Source organism: Acipenser ruthenus, chromosome 11 (assembly GCF_902713425.1).
Source record: "Acipenser ruthenus chromosome 11, fAciRut3.2 maternal haplotype, whole genome shotgun sequence".
In the NCBI taxonomy this organism is placed as follows: Eukaryota; Metazoa; Chordata; class Actinopteri; order Acipenseriformes; family Acipenseridae; genus Acipenser; species Acipenser ruthenus.
In genome coordinates, this window is record NC_081199.1 from 22,085,796 (window position 1) to 22,107,712 (window position 21,917).

The 21,917-nt window shown below is 39.2% G+C and overlaps 1 protein-coding gene across 12 annotated transcripts in view; it reads left to right on the plus strand.

Moving 5' to 3' along the window:
* LOC117426916 (double-stranded RNA-specific editase 1) overlaps positions 1-21,917 on the plus strand; it is a 192,122-nt gene that overhangs the window by 134,223 nt on the left and 35,982 nt on the right. For 11 of the 12 annotated variants that reach the window (XM_059033449.1, XM_034045133.3, XM_059033452.1 and 8 more), the window contains 2 exons: positions 8,774-8,800; positions 21,428-21,502. In XM_059033449.1, the coding sequence (XP_058889432.1) occupies positions 8,791-8,800; positions 21,428-21,502 (85 nt within the window). In that variant the 5' untranslated portion in view covers positions 8,774-8,790. Of the gene's footprint in view, positions 1-8,773; positions 8,801-8,852; positions 10,527-21,427; positions 21,503-21,917 lie in introns of those variants that run through there. The other variant, XM_034925488.2, reaches the window with a different exon arrangement.

A 21,917-nucleotide genomic window follows, 5' to 3' on the forward strand; every position in this document is an offset into this window, starting at 1 on the left:
ACGTATATGAAGATACACACACAAACACGTGTGTGCATAACACAAACGTTGTACCGCTATTTAAATACAAGAACAAGTGGCATAAATAATAATCATAGTAATACTATAATAATACTAATGATCCAAAAGTGCTTTATGGCTAGTAGGGGGGACTCACTTCATCCACCACTGAAATTAGCAAATGACAACTAAATAAGCAAATAGCTATCAACAGATCAACAAAATATAACGGCAAAGCACATTGATTAAATACAAAAACCAATGTCGTGAAGAAAACGTCCTCAGTAAAGCTGCAGCCTTCGCTTTCCTTTTGCATTACATTTTTTCATTACTACTTCTCTCCACTCGCCATGAAACATGCGGGTCAAATCCTTCTCAAAGGCCAATTGTATGAGGTGCACTTTGTGGATGTGAAGCTTGTTCCTTTTGTGTGTGTTCAGCACGTTGGTAAGGGTAGAACAGGAGTTTTCAGTCATAGCAGTAGACGTCCCAAAAGTCAAAGCAAGTCGTAACACACTCGCAACACTTGGCATATTGTAGCACTTCAATAAGTTTAGCATTGCGTTCATTAAAACGAGCTGAGAGTTCAACGAGTACAGCATCCAGCACACCATACATCCTCTTCAGCTCACTTTCGTTATCAGTTTCACCCCCTGGCTGACAAACAGATCCTTCAACCACAAAGTCTTCTAGGTACTGCTTAAAACTCTTCATTTCTTACATAGCACAGTTGTTTCACCATACTCCAGAAGATCATTAAAAACACAATGCCGCAATACACTCTGAAGCACTACGAATGGCTTCTACAGCATAAAGAAGATTGCTTTTTTTCTCCCTGAAACATTTTGTTTGGAGTGTCTAGTGTACTCAAACATTTTAGCATCATGTGTGCAATAGCTGACACCTGCTTTAATAATCCAGTAACTTCAATCTTAGCTTTGGTTCCATGTCCTCGAGTACTTTGGATTTCTGATAATTCTGCAATGCTGTTTAGTGACTTGACAACAACCCCAACTGTACAGTAATGCCCAGTCCAACGGTGCTCAACTAATCGTTTAAGTTTCTCACCTTTTGTAGAGAACAGCAACAGTTGGCTTCCTTAGAAATTTGTACAATGAGTTGCACACATTGAAGAATTCTTCATCCTTTTCTTCTGACGGCATGGCATGCACAATGACCAAGTGTAGCTGGTGATTAAAGCAATGGATGTACGGTATCTGCTTGCGTCAGCGATTATTTACGTGAATAGGGTGTGGTCTCAAAGGGGTTACTCAGGGGCGGACAACCTGGGCATTGCAAATAAATACATGAATACATATCGAAGCAGATACACTCTTTATAAGAGAAATAGAAACTTGAAAATACAGTAAAAAGCTCTACAATTTATATAGCATATTAATGGTTTATCAAGGCTGAGAGAAGAATAAAACTGGGGGGACACCAGGCTGGCTTCGGACGGGCTTCTGACTTAACATTACCCATACTGTATTTTATACTACGTTTTAGACTCACTGTAGTTCCCCCTTCTTAATGTTTCACAGTCATGTAAAACTAATGGTTGTTGTGGTTTACCGTAGTCAGCAAGATATATTGCAGTTTAAACTATTGCACAATGTTAAAATTAGTATTTAATTAAAACACATAGTGCAAGATAAGCATAGCTTACCTAATGATCACTTTCAATATTCATTGCAGACTTCCCTTATACAGTACCAAAAAATACAGCGTTATACGTCCCCTCGTGTTGCTACAACTGTTTAAATAACATACCTGAAATTTTTCTTTTCATTGTGAACATCCTGCCAACTTTTTGCTCTCATAACTTTTAAAATCTGTTTCAAAGCTATTTTCAAAATGGCCGCTCTAGTGCACTAGGGTTTGACATCTATCCTCCAAAATCACTGCAGGAAGAGCGATTTTCCGTACCACATCATGGATCGTTATTGCTGTGTTACCTGTTTGACAATGTGGGCAGTAATCCTTGCACTATCAGTGCGCTAGAGTGGCCATTTTGAAAAGAGCTTTGAAACAGACTTTAAAGTTCTAAGTGTAAAAAGTTGTCAGGATGTTAATAAAAATTAATTACAGGTAGGTTATTTAAACAGTTGTAGCAACACTTGGGGACGTGTAACACTATTTTTTCGTGACCCAGCTACTTACTCTTTAAGTTTAAGTGTTTTATGCACAATTGACTTCCCACGGAGCACTAGTATTTGCATTGTACTTACGCAAGGCAGCTAGCTATGTGTTGCAAGATGTGAATGACAAACCTCCAAAATGAATATTTATCTAAGTTAAAACACGGATGGTTTTTTAAAAAGTCATTGTTAACCTAAAAATGAAAAATAAAAACATTCCTACAATATAATGTACAGTGATGCATATCGCTTTATTCAGGAGACTGTCCTTAAGGAAGCCAGGGATGAGAACTGATTTTATTTGCATTCATTTGCATTATATTGCCGTTGAACAGAAAACTGTGTGTTTTTTTTTTTTTTAATATACTTAATGATATTAAATTAAAATTCTGATCCATACGTTAATTTAAAAACATTGCTGGAAGTATATCAGAATTTTAAGGGGCTTGATTTGACTGCATTACAGTAGTATTTTGTGATTGAAATATTTAGAAGCTGATTTCTGCCATGATGCGTGGATATGATGTCATCGAAAAAGCGTTATTATACTCAGAGTTCCCCATCCTCAGGCTAATAACATTAGATTAGAAGCTAGTTTTGCAATCAGAGTCCTATAAATACTAAAATTAGACAGCCTGCTAAATCCAAGATACTAAACCTGAGTGTCCAAAAAACAAAATGAAGAAAGATCCATCCTCTTTTGTGTATAAGTACTCTGTTAACTGTAATTGGAAATGTCTGTACAAGGTTAAGTTAGAACCAACCACTGGAAAATTAGATCTGTTTTTTCATCAGCAAACAAAATATTGCATTGTGTGGTTGCAGGTTGGACTCTTTTTCATTGGAATGTATTTTTACAGTAAAATTAATGTTAGCTTCAGTAGTATTTTATTAAAGACGTCATGGACTAATAGGGAGCATAAATTAAAATAGAATGTGTGTTGTGTTGTGGTTGTTTGATATGCTGTAGCTTTGGGAAGTAACATGCAACATGTGACACTTGACACATACACTGGTCAGTACAAGCTGCAAGGGGCAGCAGTGTGGAGTAGTGGTTAGGGCTGTGGACTCTTGACCGGTGGGTCGTGGGTTCAGTCCCAGGTGGGGGACACTGCTGCTGTACTCTTGAGCAAGGCACTTTACCTAGATTGCTCCAGTAAAAACCCAACTGTATAAATGGGTAATTGTATGTAAAAAATAATGTGATATCTGGATAATGTGAAATAATGTATAATGTGATATCTTGTAACAATTGTAAGTCACCCTGGATAAGGGCGTCTGCTAAGAAATAAATAATAATAATAATACAAGCCTGTTTTCTAAGTCAAGTGCAGCAGTCTTTAAAGTAAAAATCAATAGCTATACATAATGTTACCATCTAGTGCTTGTTCCCTAACAGGAGTTTTGCAAGGATTTACTCGTAGGCTGGTTGTAATGGCACAGCATCGATTCATGGAAAGAGCCCAGGCCAATGTGAAGGGGGGGCTAGCAGTGGCACAAGGTGGCAAGGTTTATTCAGGTGGGGGTGGTGGGGCTTGGTGGACTTCCATTTTCAGTTATGTTTTCTACAGGTCGCTTATGACTGCCTTCGAGTTGCTGAGTGTAAAAGGGCATTTGGCATGACCTTCAGTTCTCCTGCAGTGAGGGAACATCTAAATTAGGGTAAAAAATCAGGTGAAATAAAAAAAAAAATTATAATAATAATAATAATACAATGCAGTGTTATAGTGCGTCTTGGTAATGTAGAGAAAATCGCTTCCTAGTTGCCATTTAAGGATGCATGACTGGCAACACTGAACTTGCATTTTTATTTTTGTCAGTGCTGTGCCGGCAAATGAAATCGTTCTGCTCTCCTCCCAAAGTCCCCTGGGAGCCACTTAACCTGCCGTCTCCACCTCTGCTGTTATTCTGTGCAGGTTAGTGAGTGGAATTGATATAGGGTTTACATGGACAGAGAGGCACCCGGGGACCACAGCACAAATTAGAGCTGTCATATAAATTTTACAGGTCCTGCTGAAAATGTGGAAAGGATGGCAGGCACTAAACGTCCTTGAAGAGCAGAGCAAATGATTTTTATTAGCAGTGCTGCTATCGCATTGGTGACCTACATTGGAGGTCCTAGCCATTTTGTGGAAGTTAACTCATTTCAGAGAGATACAGTACATAGACTGATTGATAGATAAGAGGGATGGAGTCTGTGTGTGTGTGTTTATACATGCTGATGAAAACTCAAGGTGATGAGTTGAAATGCTCGGAATGATTTCCTTGCAACAGGGTCAATCAAGACAAGGATACAGTGCAAACTCTACCAAACAGAGTGTTGGTGTGCAAGTTATATCTGTACTGGGGTTTTGATTTTGAAATGCAAGTCCATTTTAACCTAGTCTGTTACTAAACTGACCTCCTTTGCTTCAATGACTTACATTTCCAACATAGACAAGCATGCCTTTGCAGAATGCCACTTTGATCCTCTTTTTACCTTACTGTTAATGTGCTGCTGGGATCCCGACAAGTGTTTTTGACTGGCTAAAGTTTATTTACAAACTTTCAAGACTGTTGCAAACAAAAACAGCCCCAAACTATGATACTACCTCCCACATTGCTGAGGCATCTGTTCTTTGAGATACTGGTGTTTGATACTGTTATACATCCTGTGGTGTAAATCGTGTTACAGTGGGCCCTAGTCAGGTGCCTGGGGAGATTGAACAGACACCTGCAGGGCTGACCTCCAGGGGCAGTGGATGTGATTGTCTTGCTGGTGGGATAAGAGGACAAACTCAGTTTTGTTTCTCATGAATTGTTGTGAGAGGTTACGGGGTGAGGGAACATAATTGGAGATTCTAAATTGGGTTAAAAAATGTTTAAGTCAGTGAGACATTTTATCTTTTGAAGTGGGGGGGGGGGGGGGTAGTCAAGAGGGGCACGCACACACCTGTAGTTCTTACATTTAATTTTTTTCCCCCAAAAATGACAAGTGGTATGGAGGGGGTTGGATTGCCCGCAGGTGGCAGTACTGCATCTCAGCTGACAACCAGGCACAGCGTCTGGGACATTTCCTTATTAACAGCCTGGTGCTTTAGCATAAGTTATCCACAGTGCAGAATGATAAGCACCAAAGGGACTGGTAGTGGTTTACAGAGCTACAGTTGTGTTAGGGATGACCTTATTAGTTTTGTCTTCAGGTACAGTAAGGGAATCGTCATTATTTTAATTTCTTTTTTTATGCTGTGTATTACTGACCTCTTAAATCCTATGCTGTTGCAATTGAGTCAGCTCTATAGAGTAGTCATTTAATTGGAATAGATTTGTTTTTAGAAAGGGATAATGTAACTAGAGATACTGGTGTTACCATGCAGTGTACTGTCATTGATGTTTCATTAACACACAGGTACATGTAGAGTACAGTTTAATGATGTTAGTGAAACACAGATCATTTATAGTATATGACGTGCAAGCCGTTGACTGCTTACGGTTTTGTGTTTGTGGAAGTTCAGGTAAATACTGATATTCTCCAAAAAATAGTTTTAGACATTTGCGCTTAAAGGACAAATGCCATCTTATTTTGGCCACTCATCACAATGTGTCCATGTAGTTGTCATTAGGTTGTCTATTGTCCAGTATCCACAATAATCTACAAGCGCTACCTTGTTTAAACTTCAGATAGACTGAAAGTACTGTAATGTTACCGTGCTTCCACTTAGTGAGCCTTTAGTGGCCTGTTTCCATAGTGACGCATTATCCGGTATGATGGTTGACAACTTTACTGCAATAACTAATAAATGAACATTTTCACAAATCAGCCTTAAACTTGGTGAAAGCCAGGTAAAACCAAGGTCCAGAAACATGTTTAAAATAGTTTTATTCCCAACATTACAAATGTATTGTGACCCATGAGGTTACTGCATGAACTAAAGCACATTTTCATTCACTCCATTAAGAATCCAGAATCTTTTACAGTTTGATTGCCAGTCACCATTGGTTAGTGCCAGCTAACATTTACCCCCCATTTATGATGATGGTGTATTTCGCCATGTCGATATTCCATCTAGTTCTTGAGAAATTATATGATATTGTAACTTTTCACTCTTTTGTCTATACCTATGCTGCAGCAGTATAACACCAAGCAGGTGCAGCCAAGGAGCTGCAAAGAACTAGGAATGCACCAAATAAAGTTTTTGGGATTCGGCCAAATACCGAATCCATCTCAAAAGATTTGTCAGAATACCGAATCCTACAGAAATTGTGAAGAAAACTGAAGAAAACTGTTGAATGAAAAACAGACTGGCAGCTACTAACAAGGGACGCGCACAATATATAGTCTTGAGCCTTTTAGTTCATAGTATTTTTATTAACAAATGGAAATATATCCCTGAGTAAGATTTTAGTTTGAAATTTACACAATTTACCGCTATACCCCCCCCCCCCCAACAGAAATGTCAAAATGCAGAACCGTTTACTTTACCTTTACAAGAAAGGTGAGCTGCATCTTTGCCATAACCCACTATTTTCTTTAATGACGTTTCAACCTGTGTCAGTTGATCTGAGAGCTATGAGGAAAAAATTGTTCAACGTCTTGCACATCTGACAGTTGTAAAGTTACAAAAAATATATATTTCTGTGCACAAAGCAACAAAGCACGAAAGTGTACAACAGTTTGCCGTTACTATAAATTACAGGTTTACTGCATAACTTTACTCCATGAAAAGTGTGATGTGACTGTGCTGTGTTGCATACGGGGGTATGTTTGCAGTCAGCAGCTGCGTGACGTGTTTAGTGTGTGCGCCACCAGTAATTTAGGGAGTTGAGAGCTGCGACAGAGTTCATCAAACGTGTTCTTGTTCTTGAATTACGTTCAATACCGGATTCGTGTCTATTTAAAGAAGAACTGCACACATTGGAGGGATGTATTAAAATTGATGTGTGTTTGGGCGGGTATATGATTCGGATTCGGTTCACTGAATCCTGGATTCAGTGTATCCCTACAAAGAACAGAATAGTGAAGTTAGATACAATATTTTACATATATATAGTGCCACCTGCGATGCAAATGAAACTTCTTAAAGCAGAACTAAATGCATTCCATCGTGAGTGCTGGGTGCTTCACAGCTTAAAGGGGTTACCTAGTTTAAAGAGGTTCCCTTAGAAAGCATGAACAAAACTGAAATGCAATACAGTAATATATATCTATATATATATATATATATAAAATATCTCAGATCTATTCTCGGTACGAAGGCACCCAATTTATCTAACCCCGGCTTTATATACTTGTCTATCCATCAAAATTAGCATCATGGACAACATGGTGGCAGTCACAGCAGCAGCTCCTACCATATTTGCAGAAGTATGCTTTTTGATATGGCATTCATCACTGTCTACAGTACCTGTCTACTTGATGGCAAAAGCTTTTTATTTTTAGCCAATTGTATAATACATCTTTGTTTAGGAACTGCCAGATTTCTTATTGCTTGGAGCGGGTTCGTCGTATTTGGCTATAGACACATGGAAGGCATGGTTAAATATATATATATATATATATATATATTCTATATCTGTTCTATTCTATATATATATCTGTGGCGCATACAAGAAATCATGACATCGTGATGAGATCAGTAATACAAAAACAACCATTGATACACTATTATAAATGTATTTCTTAGAATCTTAATGAAATGTAATTTATTAATACTTTTACATTTTAACAGGTGACGTTATCAGCAATTGTTTTTTTTTACCCCATTTTCTCCCCAATTTGAAATGCCCATTTTTAAGGGAGAGATGTAGACGACACGTCCTCTGACACGTGTGCCGTCACCCGTCCGCTTCTTTTCACTCTGCAGGCCCGCCATGCAGCTACCTCAGAGCTACAGCGTCGGAGGACCACGCAGCTATGGGCCACTAGCAGGCAGGCCCGCAGGCACCCGGCCAGTCTGCAGGGGTCGCTGGTGCGCGGTGAGCCGAGTACACCCTGGCTGACCTAAGCCCACCCCACCCCGGGCAGTGCTCAGCCAAGTGTGGTCCACCCCCTGGGAACTCCCGGCAGTGGAATAGCCTGGACCTCAACTGGCAACCTCCAGGCTATAGGGCGCATCCTGCACTCCATGTAGATTGCCTTTACTGGATGCGCCACTCAGGAGCCCATTAGTCTGCAGTTTTGAGTGGAGTTATCTTTACAAGACCTGCTCTGAATACAGGTCTGCAGTGAGTTACTGTGTAGATGAAATGACTTTGGTCTGCTTCTGTTTCCACCCCAAGGCTTGCTTAGAACCAAACACAGTCAGGATTTCAAGTGTCAACCAGTACTAATAGAAACTTCTGAAATAAACACCAAGTTATATTTTCATCACAGTGATGGTTTGCTGCTATTATTATTGTGATACAATAATCAATATATTCTCGCCTTTTAGCACTGGTTTGAATTGTGTAATTTCTTTTAGTATGTTGTTGTGTAAAAATCTATGGTTCAGTAGTTAAGCTTTTATCAAATGGACATAATAAACTTTGGCCACTAGTGTCATAAGCTATTGTCAGATACTCACCATGCAGTCTCTGCCACATAGTTAGACAATAAATTATATTTATGATGATGTGTGAGTCTTTTAATATTAAATACATCTTTTTTTCTTTCTTAGGAACCAACGGAAAACTAATGGCTGAAGGTATGCGTTCTTTTACTTTTAAACATTTATGAGTATATTTAAAAAAAAAAAAAAATCATTTTGTGAAAGTCAAGGATATTCTATGATTCTCTTAATAAAAGTTACATTTCAGGTGGTGTCCATTACAAATGAACCATTTCACTGCCACATTTTTTAGCCTCTGGGAATATCAATAATATCTTCCACGTATCTGTTTTACTTTGTTTACAAACCGAATAAGACATAACCTTCAATTTATACCCCTGGGGATGCTTTGTTTTTGTTCACAAAAAAAACGGTTCTAGTTGCTTTCGTGTGACTGTTAATTCACAGGATGATCAAATGCTTTGATGTACTCTACCGTTTGCTTCTCATTTGATCCAGTTCTTAAAATCATATTAGTTTACCACATTGAATCCTGATATTTCATAAATAAATGTGTTTTAGGAGTATAAAACACAAACTGTGAACCATGTATATAAAATACTGGTATATCTTATTGGTATATGTATTTATGGAAAAGTGGTAGGCAGAATTTCACAACTAATTGCAACAAATATTATTCTGTCTCTGTGACAACCAAAGCACCCTGTTTCCTTAATCAAGATTTTGATTAAGGAATAAAACTATTGTCTGTGCTTGGTGTGTTACTTCAGTAATTCAGTTCTTCAGTCGGCTGCATATTATGCCTGCTGTTAGGGACGAGAAAAAATGAAAAACAGAATGAGAGAAAATTGCTATGCTGAGCAAAGTAAAACACACCCCTGTTGGCCTTGTTGTTGAGAAATCATTTAGGCATTCGAGAATAAATCCTGAGCTCAGCAAGGTACTGGCTGCCACTTGTCATGTTTTGCAGTTTTAAATGGACCTCTTATCTGACAATGGTATAAAAGATGCATTTCTTTAAAATACTGCCTAGAAAATTGATGAGGGACACATATCTTAATAACCAGGTCCAATTGTCATAAAACTGTCTCATATGACATTCCTTTGCAGAATTTCTACAAAACAGGATATAACCAAGGTCCACAAACTTTTTAATTTTGTATTTTTTAAATCCATTACAATGTACTGCAGGAAGGCTTTGATGGGTACATTTTAAACAGCTTTGCTATGAAAATGAAAGACAAACTTTCAGATACAATGCAAAAGATGTATTTATGAACATCATATCTAACATTTTTATAGTAGTAAACACCGCATGACAAAAAAAAGAAAAACTATAATAAAATAAACATTTGAAAAAAGAAAATTGTGTGAACAGGTGTAAACTGCTATATGTACATACAAAATTGTAAAAACTAAGTAATTATTTACAAAAAACATAAGGCTTTTTTTTTCCACATTACCGCATACAGTCAGCACTCACATATCCGACTCTACAACACCAATTTCCAGAATTAAAACAGTATCCAAAGTCTTCAAAATTGCAGAATATAGTGCTTGATAAGGCCCTAATGTCACAGTTCACTTGCAAATGGAAATGCACAAAAGCAACTAAAGATCACAGATTTAAAAAGAAAGTATCTAAAACTGTCTAATGATCAACCTGTATGTTACCGTGCCTAGTCTCGTTTGCTTTGTTTTTGGAGGAAGCGCTATATAACTGCAGTGCACAATAAAGACTGATTTGCCATGCCAGAAAAAAAAATGCAGGCTGTGACGGTTAAACAAGTCAATTGAAACATTGAAGAGATGGGCTTTGTATCAGAAAACTGGTGACGGAGTCAGAAATCGCCTGTAACAGGTACGTGCATTAAATGTTACATATATATATATAATGGGGATTGTTTTTATTCTTAATACAAGGATGGTAAAATGTGACTGACGTAAAAAAGAAGTAATTATTTATAAAAAAAATAACATAAAGAAAATAACTCAATTCCCATTGTGAAACGTGAATGCGCATTCAGGGAAACATACTTCAAGTAGCCCCCATATTAGCACAATCCACGCAGATGTAAAGCTTATCAACTTGTCGTGTGCATTTACCACATGCTGCTCTTCCACACTGGGTACAGATATCAGAAGTTTTATTTGTATTGCATTTAGTTACCTGGTATTGTTTTCTGTTGCGAATGTCACGTGGTGCACGCTGCATCCAGGTTGAGCTGCGTTTCCCAACCGCTTTGCAGTTTTCTGATCGAAATGTTTCTGCCAAAGCTCTGTGGCTAGCATCAAGATGAAATCTTTCCTACTGATATTTTCCCCGGTGCATTCCTTGTACAAAACAAAGGAATTGATGACTGTCATGTCCAGTACATTGTAAAATACAGCAACTGGACACTGGTGATTGCTTTCACTGAGTACTAAGTTTTGCGCAGATGGTGGAAACTCTCTTCTCGCTTTGTTTACTGTTCCAACCAGGCTGTTTTTTTCCCCCTTCAACTGTTTTGCTAATTACAGTGAAATAAAAAAAAATGTCATTGGTAACTTTCATCCTTATATCACCCTAAGTACCGGTTATATCACCCTAAGTACCACATTGTCACCCAGTCTCTGACCAGCTGGGCGAGTTTCATCTTTGCACAGGTAGGGGTAGGGTCCGCTATCAGCCAAACTTGATCCCAAATTTGACAGGTTTGTTTGACAATTATTGTTTCCAGCGACAGAAGCCCTGATTATAAGACAGCAGACTATATATGCTCATGTAGACAGCCAGACGGCAGTTCTCCAAGGAATTGATAGGATTCCAACAGATATTTGGATAACACATATCTAGACTTTAAGAGCAATATTCTGTTCAAATACATACTGCTGTAAACTCAGTGAAGGTAGAGATAACAAACTGGCTTGTATACAGATAAAACATAGCGTGTTGTCGGTTATATTAACAATAAAAGCATGTATTGTAATAAGCCGTCAAAATGACGGCTTTTGGCGGTTCTAGGTAGAAGTACTCATAACTTTTTTATTTCTGCGATTCTGACTTTCAAACACCGTCAGGGTATTTAATACATGTATTTAGGAAAAGGCAAAAACAGACAACCATGGATCTTTAACACACGCAGAGTAATTTAAATTTTAAAAGTGAAAACCGTCAAAATGACTGCCTTGGCGGTTCTAGTGTTAAAAAAACATATATATATATATATATATATATATATATATATATATAAATCTATTTGATTGCGGGGTAATGTGATATCATAAATCATGAGCGCAAACCCTGTGCACTACAACTTGGGCCACAGTGTAAATATAGCTACTATCCATGTAATTAGGTATATATCTATGATTCTACCTCTGTGAAATACTTCCATATGAAATTTACAGTAAAGCAGTGCAGGGATTTTACTTGTATGAGCTTGCTGAATCTATAGAGATGGGTGCTCTTCTACAAATATCAGGATCACTCACCTCTTGCATGTGTTATAAAGCAGTCCATTGTGCTGTGACACACGCTGTGCTAACAGTAGAGCTGCCTCGGGCCCTCTAATGAAAAAAGAGTAATGTTTGATAAGGTTGACACGCTCGCCAGAAAGCATGCTTCTGAATAACCGAACCACAAAGGTTTCACATAACAGTACTGACAGTTAATTTAGTTAACAGAGTGGCCAAGCGGTCTTGTAAACAAACTAGTACATAACTGTTAATGTTTGTTTTCAGTGTTGAATGACTGACATTTCCTATTGATAAACTTCAGGGGAGGCATGGTTTAATTTATAGCAAGGTAAATGTGAGACATGTATAATTAAAAAATGTTATTACCCACTCAAGACACAGCTGTAGAAATGTTATAGAAGTGAAGAAACACATATGTTGTATCAGGGGTTAATAAATAATGAACACTCATACAAATATCTATTATGAGTCGGAATTGTGTAGTGTGTGTTTGTATGCAGTGAAAGCCTGTTACGAAAGTGTCCATAATAATTAATTAGAAAGTTATGGTTCTAATAATCTGTATTTCAACAATGTATTGAAGAACTGACTTCTATTCTTAGGAATCCTGTCTGCAAAAGAGTTGTCAAGCTTTCAAAAACAGTGTTGGGCAAAAACATCATTAAAGGTCATTAAAAATAGTTATTGCATTCAAACCAGTCTTTTTTTATATACAAGCTTGATAGCTGAAACTATGAACAAGGACAAGATAACTTACTATTTTAAATAGAGCACTATAGTAGCATATATAGCAGTGAAAACCCAATGCTGGAAGAATAAACTGTTACAATTATAGACATGTATCTCTAACAATCTCTAACCTAAAAGCATTGAAAACTACCTTCATTGAAGAAGCTAGTGACCTGTGTCCAATTGCCCCATTATTTTTTTGTTCGGGTAGGTGAAATGACATGCAAACTGACAGCTCCCTGATTAAATGAACATCAAATACCGTGTGGCTTTGCTTATCATGCTATCTGTAGACAAGCGAACAGCGGCTTGGTTCAAATAAATTCCTCTGATGTAATTCAATAGTTGAAACCTGTTGCCATGGCAGCTCTGCCGCATTGAGCAATGTCTTCTATTATCTCCCTTTCTTTCAAGCTGACTATCGCTGTCTGCAGAACAGCAAGCTTGATGTCATTTCAGTCAACTGAACATCAATTCAAGATCCCTATCGGAGCCTGTGGTAGGGTGTGGGAAGACACAAGACAGACACAAAGTTAAAATATGAAACACCAGCACAGGCGCCCAGATTTATTAGGGTGAGCTTGGTTGGCAGGTGTTTTGTTATAGTTCGGGGAACTCTACCAGCAATGGTATTGTGTCCCGTCTTCATACAACACACACAGGTGTGTAATCCAAAGGAACAATAAGTGAAAAGGCGAAAGGAAAAAGGAAAACAGAATACTTTAAGGAAAAACTACAAAATAAAGTGTGCAGGTTTTTACCGCGGCTCGTTGCTCCCTCTAGTGGTGGGAGCCCCGAGGAACAGGCACTGTTCTGCACCCTCTCATACACTGTGGGACGGCTCAGTCCCGTTAAACTCACTCACTAAAAACAGTCTCCCAGTAAATAAACCCGTGTGGCTTGCTTGCACCCCGGGTCTATAAGCCTCGCTCTGAATTGCCACTCCGTCTCTCCGAGTCGCTGCTCCAGAGCCTCTGACTGTACAGGATTTGGCTGTGAAGTCACGCTCCGCTATGTTTCCTGTATGAGCCAGAGAGGATACAAAACAGCGCCTTTTTATTAATTCATTCACCCCGTGTAGTCCCACCCCCCAGCCAATGACAGAACGTCAGCTGATTTCCTCACAGCTGAGTCCTGTCAACAAAACATTGCCTGACAGTGTGGGAATACACAGAGAATACAAAACCCCTACAGGCTCCCGCATGCACCTGACAGTCAGTCCAAATCCCTCCCCTCTCTCATATCCTCCCCCTCAGAATGGCACCACCGGTCCATTTGAAAATCCTACACCTCTATGCCTTCCCGAGAGAAAAAAATCTGCATTTTGGTGCAGTTTTCCTGCTCGGTGGACAACCCTGAAGGCATAGGGCTGCAGTGCCAGGTACCACCGTGTGATACGGGCGTTGTTATCTTTCATTCGGTGGAGCCATGCCAAGGGGGCATGATCTGTGATGAGGGTGAAGTGTCGCCCCAGGAGGTAGTACTGCGAGACACTCCTTCTAGATGGTACTGTAGTTGTTCTCGCGGGGAAGGAGCTTCCTGCTGATATACAGGACCAGGTGCTCGCTTCCCCGCACCTCCTGAGACAACACTGCTCCGAGACCTGTCTCAGATGCATCCGTCTGTAGGGTAAACCTCCGACTAAAGTCCGGACTGCACAGCACTGGCTTGCTACACAGCCTACTCTTCAAGGCGAGAAAGGCCCTCTGACATGGCTCCGTCCACTGGAACGTATTTGGGGCAACCTTCTGGGTTAGGTCTGTCAAGGGAGCGGCGAGAGTAGCAAAGTTTGGGATGAACTTACGATAATATCCTGCCAGTCCCAAGAAAGAGCGCACCTGGGTTTTTGTGGTAGGAGTCGGCCAGTCAGCCAAGGCTTTCACCTTTGCAACAAGCGGTCTGATCTGGCCGCCACCTACCCGATACCCCAAATACTCTGACTCACTCTTCCCAATTGCACACTACTTTGGGTTAGTAGTGAGCCCGGCCTCCCGCAAGGATTGCAGCACTGCCGCTACCTTACCCAGATGACTCGGCCAGTCCTCCAGTCCTCACTGTGGATAACCACGTCATCTATGTAAGCAGCGGCGTACTGCTGATGGGGCCGCAAAATGCGATCCATCATCCGCTGGAAAGTGGCCGGCGCTCCATGCAACCCAAAGGACATGGTAGTAAACTGGTATAACCCGAAGGGAGTCAAAAACGCTGTTCTCTCCCGTGATTCTGGGGTCAGGGGTATCTGCCAGTACCCCTTCGTTAAATCCAGTGTCGTCATAATGTGAGCCGTGCCTAGACGCTCCAGCAATTCATCTACCCGGGGCATGGGATAAGCATCAAACTTTGATTTTTCATTCACTCTCCTAAAATCAATGCAAAATCTTGTCGACCCGTCTAGCTTATCTACTAAAACGATTGGACTATTCCAGTCACTTTGGGACTCTTCTATTACCCCCAGCTTGAGCATTTCCTCAATCTCCGCTTTCACTACCTGCCTTTTACATTCAGGTATGCGGTATAGCCTTTGACAAACTCGTGTCCCCGGCTCAATTTCAATATGATGATGGGCTACTCGAGTCTGCCCTGGGACTGGAGAGAACACGTCAGGAAAAGCAGCCACCAGATTGTGAACCTCACGTTTCTGTCTTGGTGTCAGGTTATTACCAACCTGAACCGACCCCATCCTCGCCAAGACAGAAAGATCAGGTCCCAAATCAGTGACGTCATCTATGGGTGTTGCTAACAATGTCTCCCATTGGACCCAAGGCTTCAGGAGGTTCACATGATAAATGTACTTTTCCCTCCTTCGTCCCGGCTAGCAGACCTCGTAATCCATGGTACCAACCCGGCGTGTAACCTCAAAGGGTCCTTGCCACTTTGCCAGGAGTTTAGACTCAGAGCTGGGTAATAATAAAAGCACTTTATCTCCCGGCTGAAATGTGCGCAAACGGGCCCTTCTATTGTAATTGGTCTCCTGCCTGTGTTGTGCCTGCTGCAGATTGTCACGAGCCCATTGACCTACAGACTCAAGCCGTCTGCGCAGATCCAACAGATCCAAGCGGGTCGGGTTTGTGCCGGAATGTGAACTTTTTTGCAATTTGCAGTTCGGGTGCGGGTCAGAAAATGTTAATTTCGGGTCAGGCTCGGGTCTGAATTTTAATCGCCAAAAGGTTTTCTGTATTTTCAGCGTACTCGTCTGTAACCCTTTCCCAAATAACGTATTAGAAGGTAAATGTACCAGTATTTCCTGCACTAAAGAAGGAGGCTATTAGGGAGGAGTTGGCTGATTAAGCAGTGTTCTCGGTTTGTATTGCCACTTGTTTGATACGTCGCAAGATCCTTTTATCACTGCTATTAAAAATATATGTGGATGAGGTGAAACAAAAGCGCAGGGTTTATATCATGTGGAGGATAATAGTTTGAGAGCTGAATCGAGTGTGTAATTCTTTTGGAATCATAGCGAATTAAAATAATGAACATGTGACTAGATTCATTGCTTGTAAAACAATATGTCATTATGTTTGTATACAGCAGCCACTAAACTGGTACATCATTTCTGCGAAAGCACAGGTGTAGCTCCCTTTCAACTGGTGGCATGAAAGGAATAGACAGGTATTTTATAGTAAAGTAAGTAGAGATAGTTAATATGTTACTATGTTAAAATATATTCAGACCACTAGAGAAAGCTACCACGCTGTATAGCCTATTGTATAAACTCAATCTGTGGAGAATGGTAGAGATATCTATGTGTGAATGTGAGAGCGTGAGAGAGTCAGTTGACACAGGCAGTAGGTAAAGGACAAAAACTTGCAGGGTCGGGTTGCGTGTCTTATTAAAGCGGTTTGGGTTGGGTTGCGTGTAAGAAGACAGTGTTGCAGCAGGTTCGGGTCGGGTCTGTAGTAGCGGAGCTGGGTCGGAAGCGGGTTGTAAAAATAAGACCTGCGCAGGACTCTGCCTTGGATCATTGTCAGAGAGGCTGAATTTATCTAGCAGATGCACATGAACATAGAAAAGTAATTCAAGATGAAAAAATGAAAATGAAATGGCAAACAAACAAACAGAAATAGAAAAAGGTATCAAACCTCATTGTGAACTCTTCTTTAACTTAAAAACTTAAACAGGATCAATGCAAAGTTACACGATTTCCCCCAATTCTCTTGTAACCATTTTTTGTATGATAACCCAAGATATTTGCATTTTTTAAATTTTGGGATTCCGGTGTTTTATGTGTAGTTTCATTGCTAGATGGGCATAATTAACAATAGTGTTCAGATCATGGCTTGAGACTGGAGTATGTGTGGTGCATAAACCTAAAAGTAGATTTTCAGGATGAATAGTATATGATGTTTCTTTAAACAATTGAAATACGATTTTAAAATAGATTTCTAAAGAGGTTGGATTTTACGTGAGAATTTTACGAAAGAGGCAGCCATTCGACTTAGAGGCGTAGAGGCTCAGGAAGTGGGTCAGACAGACCACGTTACTGGGATAAGCCAACAAGACAAAGTTCTGGGATTGATCAGCATGAAGATTTGGAAAAGCATTCGTTAATGTTCTTATTTTTACTTTCTTATTTTTGTACCAAGCCCCTCGGTTGCTAACCACAGTGCAGTGTTTAAATGTATTTTAAAAGTGTCTGTCTCATTAAACCACACAGAGCAAAGTGTGTTTATTGGAGATATCTATCAACTTGCAGTTGGAGCAAGAAAGGGTCCAATCGCAACTGTATGGATTATGGGTTTCTGCTATCTTCAGGCAGGTGCTGGAGAGGCGAGAGCAGCTTGTGCATTTGAAGTGTGTTTCAGATAACTAAATGCAATCCTTCCTCAATCACTTTAAAAGCACATAGTGGTTTGCGATTACATAAAATGTAATTACCTGTTTTTTTGGGGGGTGGGGGGGTGAATTATTTTGTATTAAAGTTCCCCACAGCACTACAACTCCCTGCTCACTCAACGCTATCTCAAAAGCACAGACAAGTGGCAAGTTGGAGATGAAAGACAGGAGTCAAGCTATTTATTTTTTCCATTGCTGGTAGCAAGATACCAGAGATTTGACATATTTTAGTCTTCTACTAAACCTTTGCTACATGTTAATGGATGGAAGGAGTGTTTTAGGGTGTTCCAGGTTCAAAACATTTACGAGTACAGTTCCTGAAACATAGATTATAGTCATTAGTCACTAGACTAAAGTGTAGAGAGCTGCTGTCTGATATAAATGAAGCAGATACTTATCTGGTTCTCCCATTTTAGTTTGATACCCACCTATTAATCTTTAATAGGCTAATAATTGTGGTAGGATATTTCCTGTCACCCGCCATTAGCTCAAATGAATTAGGCCATTTAGTTTAGCAACAAAAAAAGAAAAAGTGCCAAAGGTGAAAAATGACAGCAGGGAAACCAAACAGGTTGAATCAGCAGATGTCGATTACCTTTTGAATAAGTGTTGCTTCAGGATTTCCAATTATTTATACTATTACTTGAATGTATCGTGTCCCATACATTTTATTATTGTTTTTCCTTTATAATGTTAGCAGTGTGAGCTTTAACAGATCATTTACAACATCCCCCTGCTACAGGTAGTAGCATGAGCATTTATAATTGCAAGCAGGTCTAGTGAACCTAGATTATTTCCAAAGGGATAACCAACCTGGACAGTCAACAGTGTTTTAAATTAAGCATGCCCCTACATTCAGCTTGAGAACATTCCTTAAAGTTATCTTGTTTAATGTATTTGGGTTACTATTAATTGTGATATTGGTGTTGCAATGAAGCTATTTTTTTTAGCTAACTAAATGCCTTTCTTTAATATGTTACTGCATTTTCTCATCTGCAGTTAGAAAGTTTATACTTCCATACAATATAATAATAATATATTTCTTTTTTATATAGCGACTTTCATAGTGGACCATCACAAAGCGCTTTACAGAAGTAGGCTGTGAACTGTGCACTATGCAGAATCATTTACAATAGGACACTCATTTAACACATCTTTCTGAGCACAAGGAGGTTAAGAGGTTAAGTGACTTGCTCAGGGTCACACCGTGAGTCAGTCAATGGCAGAGGTGGGATTTGAACCGGTGACCTTCTGGTTATAAACCCTGGACTTTAACCACTGGACCACACTGCCTCCTTGTATTAAATAAAATTGGAAAACGATATAGAATCTCATTCATTTTCTTTTTTTCTACAAATCCAATTACATGGTAAAATATCAGATTGACTTGGCTCATAAACTGGAGCCCCATAGTGCAGTGAAAGCATAGCCCATTTAATTTAGTTAAATACATACTGTATTCAATTTCACTCTCGGCTCCACAAAGTTATAAGTGAATGGGAAAATCAAGAAGAATTTAAACATAAGGGGATTCATAACTGAATCAAACAGAATAGAACATATATATAAATATGGATACATTTAGTATGGGGTGGTCACGTGGTGAATTGTTCTTTATACAATGCTCAAGGTTGTATCAGCCAATCGTAACACAGATAGCCATTGGTTTAACCAATCATATAGCCATGCCATTATACTACAGCCCTGGATGTAATGTGTATCCCAGTTGAATTACATGCAATATATGTTCTGTGGTTTAGTTCAAATACAGCACATCTTGGTTTTGTAAGCATACCAGCCATGCACTTCTTTGACCTGAGTAGGCTACTGAACTTCTGTCTAAAACTGCACAGACTGAACAAACTGTGAGCTTCAATATTCAAAGCATTGCATAAATGAAATAATTGAGCAGCATTACTCGAACTAAAAGGCCTCATATTGTAATCATTAGTTTTATTCAAACGTAATTTCAGTTTTGCTTAGAGATGAGTAGGTGGTTCAAGTGTTGAGGCCGTGGAGACACTACATTTTAGTGGAAAGCAGGGAAGTTTAGATTGGGGCTTCATGGTTTCAGCGTACACCAAGGTACAAAGTGATGAACACACCTGCCATCTAAAAAGCCAAATATGGCCACCAGTCAGTCACCTTTAATCAGATCATCTCTAAAGTCGAACCAGCACTGATCAGTAAAACGTGAAATAAATTAATTGATACAATTTGTGGTATTAGGAAAAAAATTCAAGATGGTTTCCAGACAGACATCAAGTTCCAAAGTTTCGTAACAAATCCCCCATTGGTTGCTATTATTATTATTATTTATTTCTTAGCAGACACCCTTATCCAGGGCGACTTACAATCGCAAGCAAATACAAATACATTCAAGTGTTACAATACAAGTCATACAATAAGAGCAAGAAATACAATATATATTTTTTTTTTTCAAGTGTGACAAACCACAATTCAATAATACAGCAGATAATAGTGAAAGTTACATCAGGATATGATTAAATAGTGATAGTTACATCAGGATATGATTAAGTACAAAATACTACAGGTTAAACACTTGGCAGATTACAATATTCTGAAGTACAGGATTAAATGCAGTAAAATAGGGGGCAGATAAGAGCAAAGTAAAGCATATTTAAATGAAGGGTGATAGTGTCCCAGGATACAACAGAGGAGTTCTACAGGTGCTGTTTGAAGAGGTGAGTCTTAAGGAGGCGCCGGAATGTGGTCAGGGACTGGGCATACCTGAGCTGCTTCACGTCCTTTAGTAACAGTATGACGTTTTAGAAATGCTGCAGGTGGGTTCATAGCAAATGTACCCTACTATGTATATTTTCCCTTTCCCTTGCCTTTCTTTATTGTTTGCAATCATCTCAAACCCCATACCAGACTACAACCTTTCAAATAGATATCTATTTGTCTTCATGGTGACTTGAAATTTCCCATGCAAAACAATGTAGATGGTACAAAGGCAAACAGTGTGTTAATCATGCTAATTATCTGGTTTAACACCTACTGGGGGTGTCAGGGCCCTGGTTAGCACTAATCATAGCCTACCTGTTGTTGTCTTAGCTAAGGTAATCCAAGATTAGTGTTAATCAGGGTATGTGAAACCAGCCATTTACTGTAAAGTGACATTGGGGAAAAGCTATTTCTCTGTTTTATATTGATCTGTTTATTTTCAATCACAAGTTAACCATACGTAATGCTGTCTAAGTTCACTGTTAGAAGTTATGAACTCCTACATGTTTTATTTTGTATTTGTAGATAAATAATTCAGTGCTGATACATTTCCTATAGGGAAAGTCTGGATAGGACCATGCAATAGCTGGTTTCCCTAGTCCATTGAAGGTTGCAAAAAGAAATGATAATTTATGTATATATGAGCTATGTTATATAGATAGATAGTTAAATGACATTTTAAATAATAAGAAATAATAATACCAATAATAATTTTAAAAAATATCACTCGGCTTAGCTTTTCTTCCCCCTCACAGATAAAGATTTGTCTAATTGGTGATTTGTGATTTTGATTTATTCCACAAGTTCTCTGCCCATACTTTTGCATTTGGTCTTGTATTCCCTGTTGTCTGCTGCATTTTATTTCAAATATTATTTTACTTATTTTGTGTCTCAAAATGAAACATCCTTGATTTACCATTCAGTTCATGTGTGTAGCACCTGTATGTGAGGTCCCCCGGGTGCCTAATACTGTTGTCTTTCTGTTTCCCGCAGAGAGAAGCAGTGTCCGTCAGACAAGAAGCCAGCAGAAATACTTTGCAATGGATGTAGACGAAGAAGAAAACATGAGTAAGCGCCCTAGTGTCTGCGTTCTCCTTAAACTATGACACACAGTAGGACTAAAGGATCTTGGTTATAGAATGAGACAAATATTTTTACGAAAGTCTTTGTCCAGGTGTTCTAGTACATTTTTTGTTGCATTTTATACTAACTGGGCCACAGCAACCTGCAGTTGCCATTGAGATATTACCAAGTCAATTCAGAGTGACCAATTATAATTATTATTATTATTATTCATTTCTTAGCTTTTACTGGAGCAATCTAGGTAAAGTACCTTGCTCAAGGGTACAGCAACAGTGTCCCCCACCTGGGATTGAACCCACGACCCTCTGGTCAAGAGTCCAGAGCCCTGACCACTACTCCACACTGCTTTATAATTTTTTTTATTTATTTTTCCCCCATTTGGAATGTCCAATTATGTTTT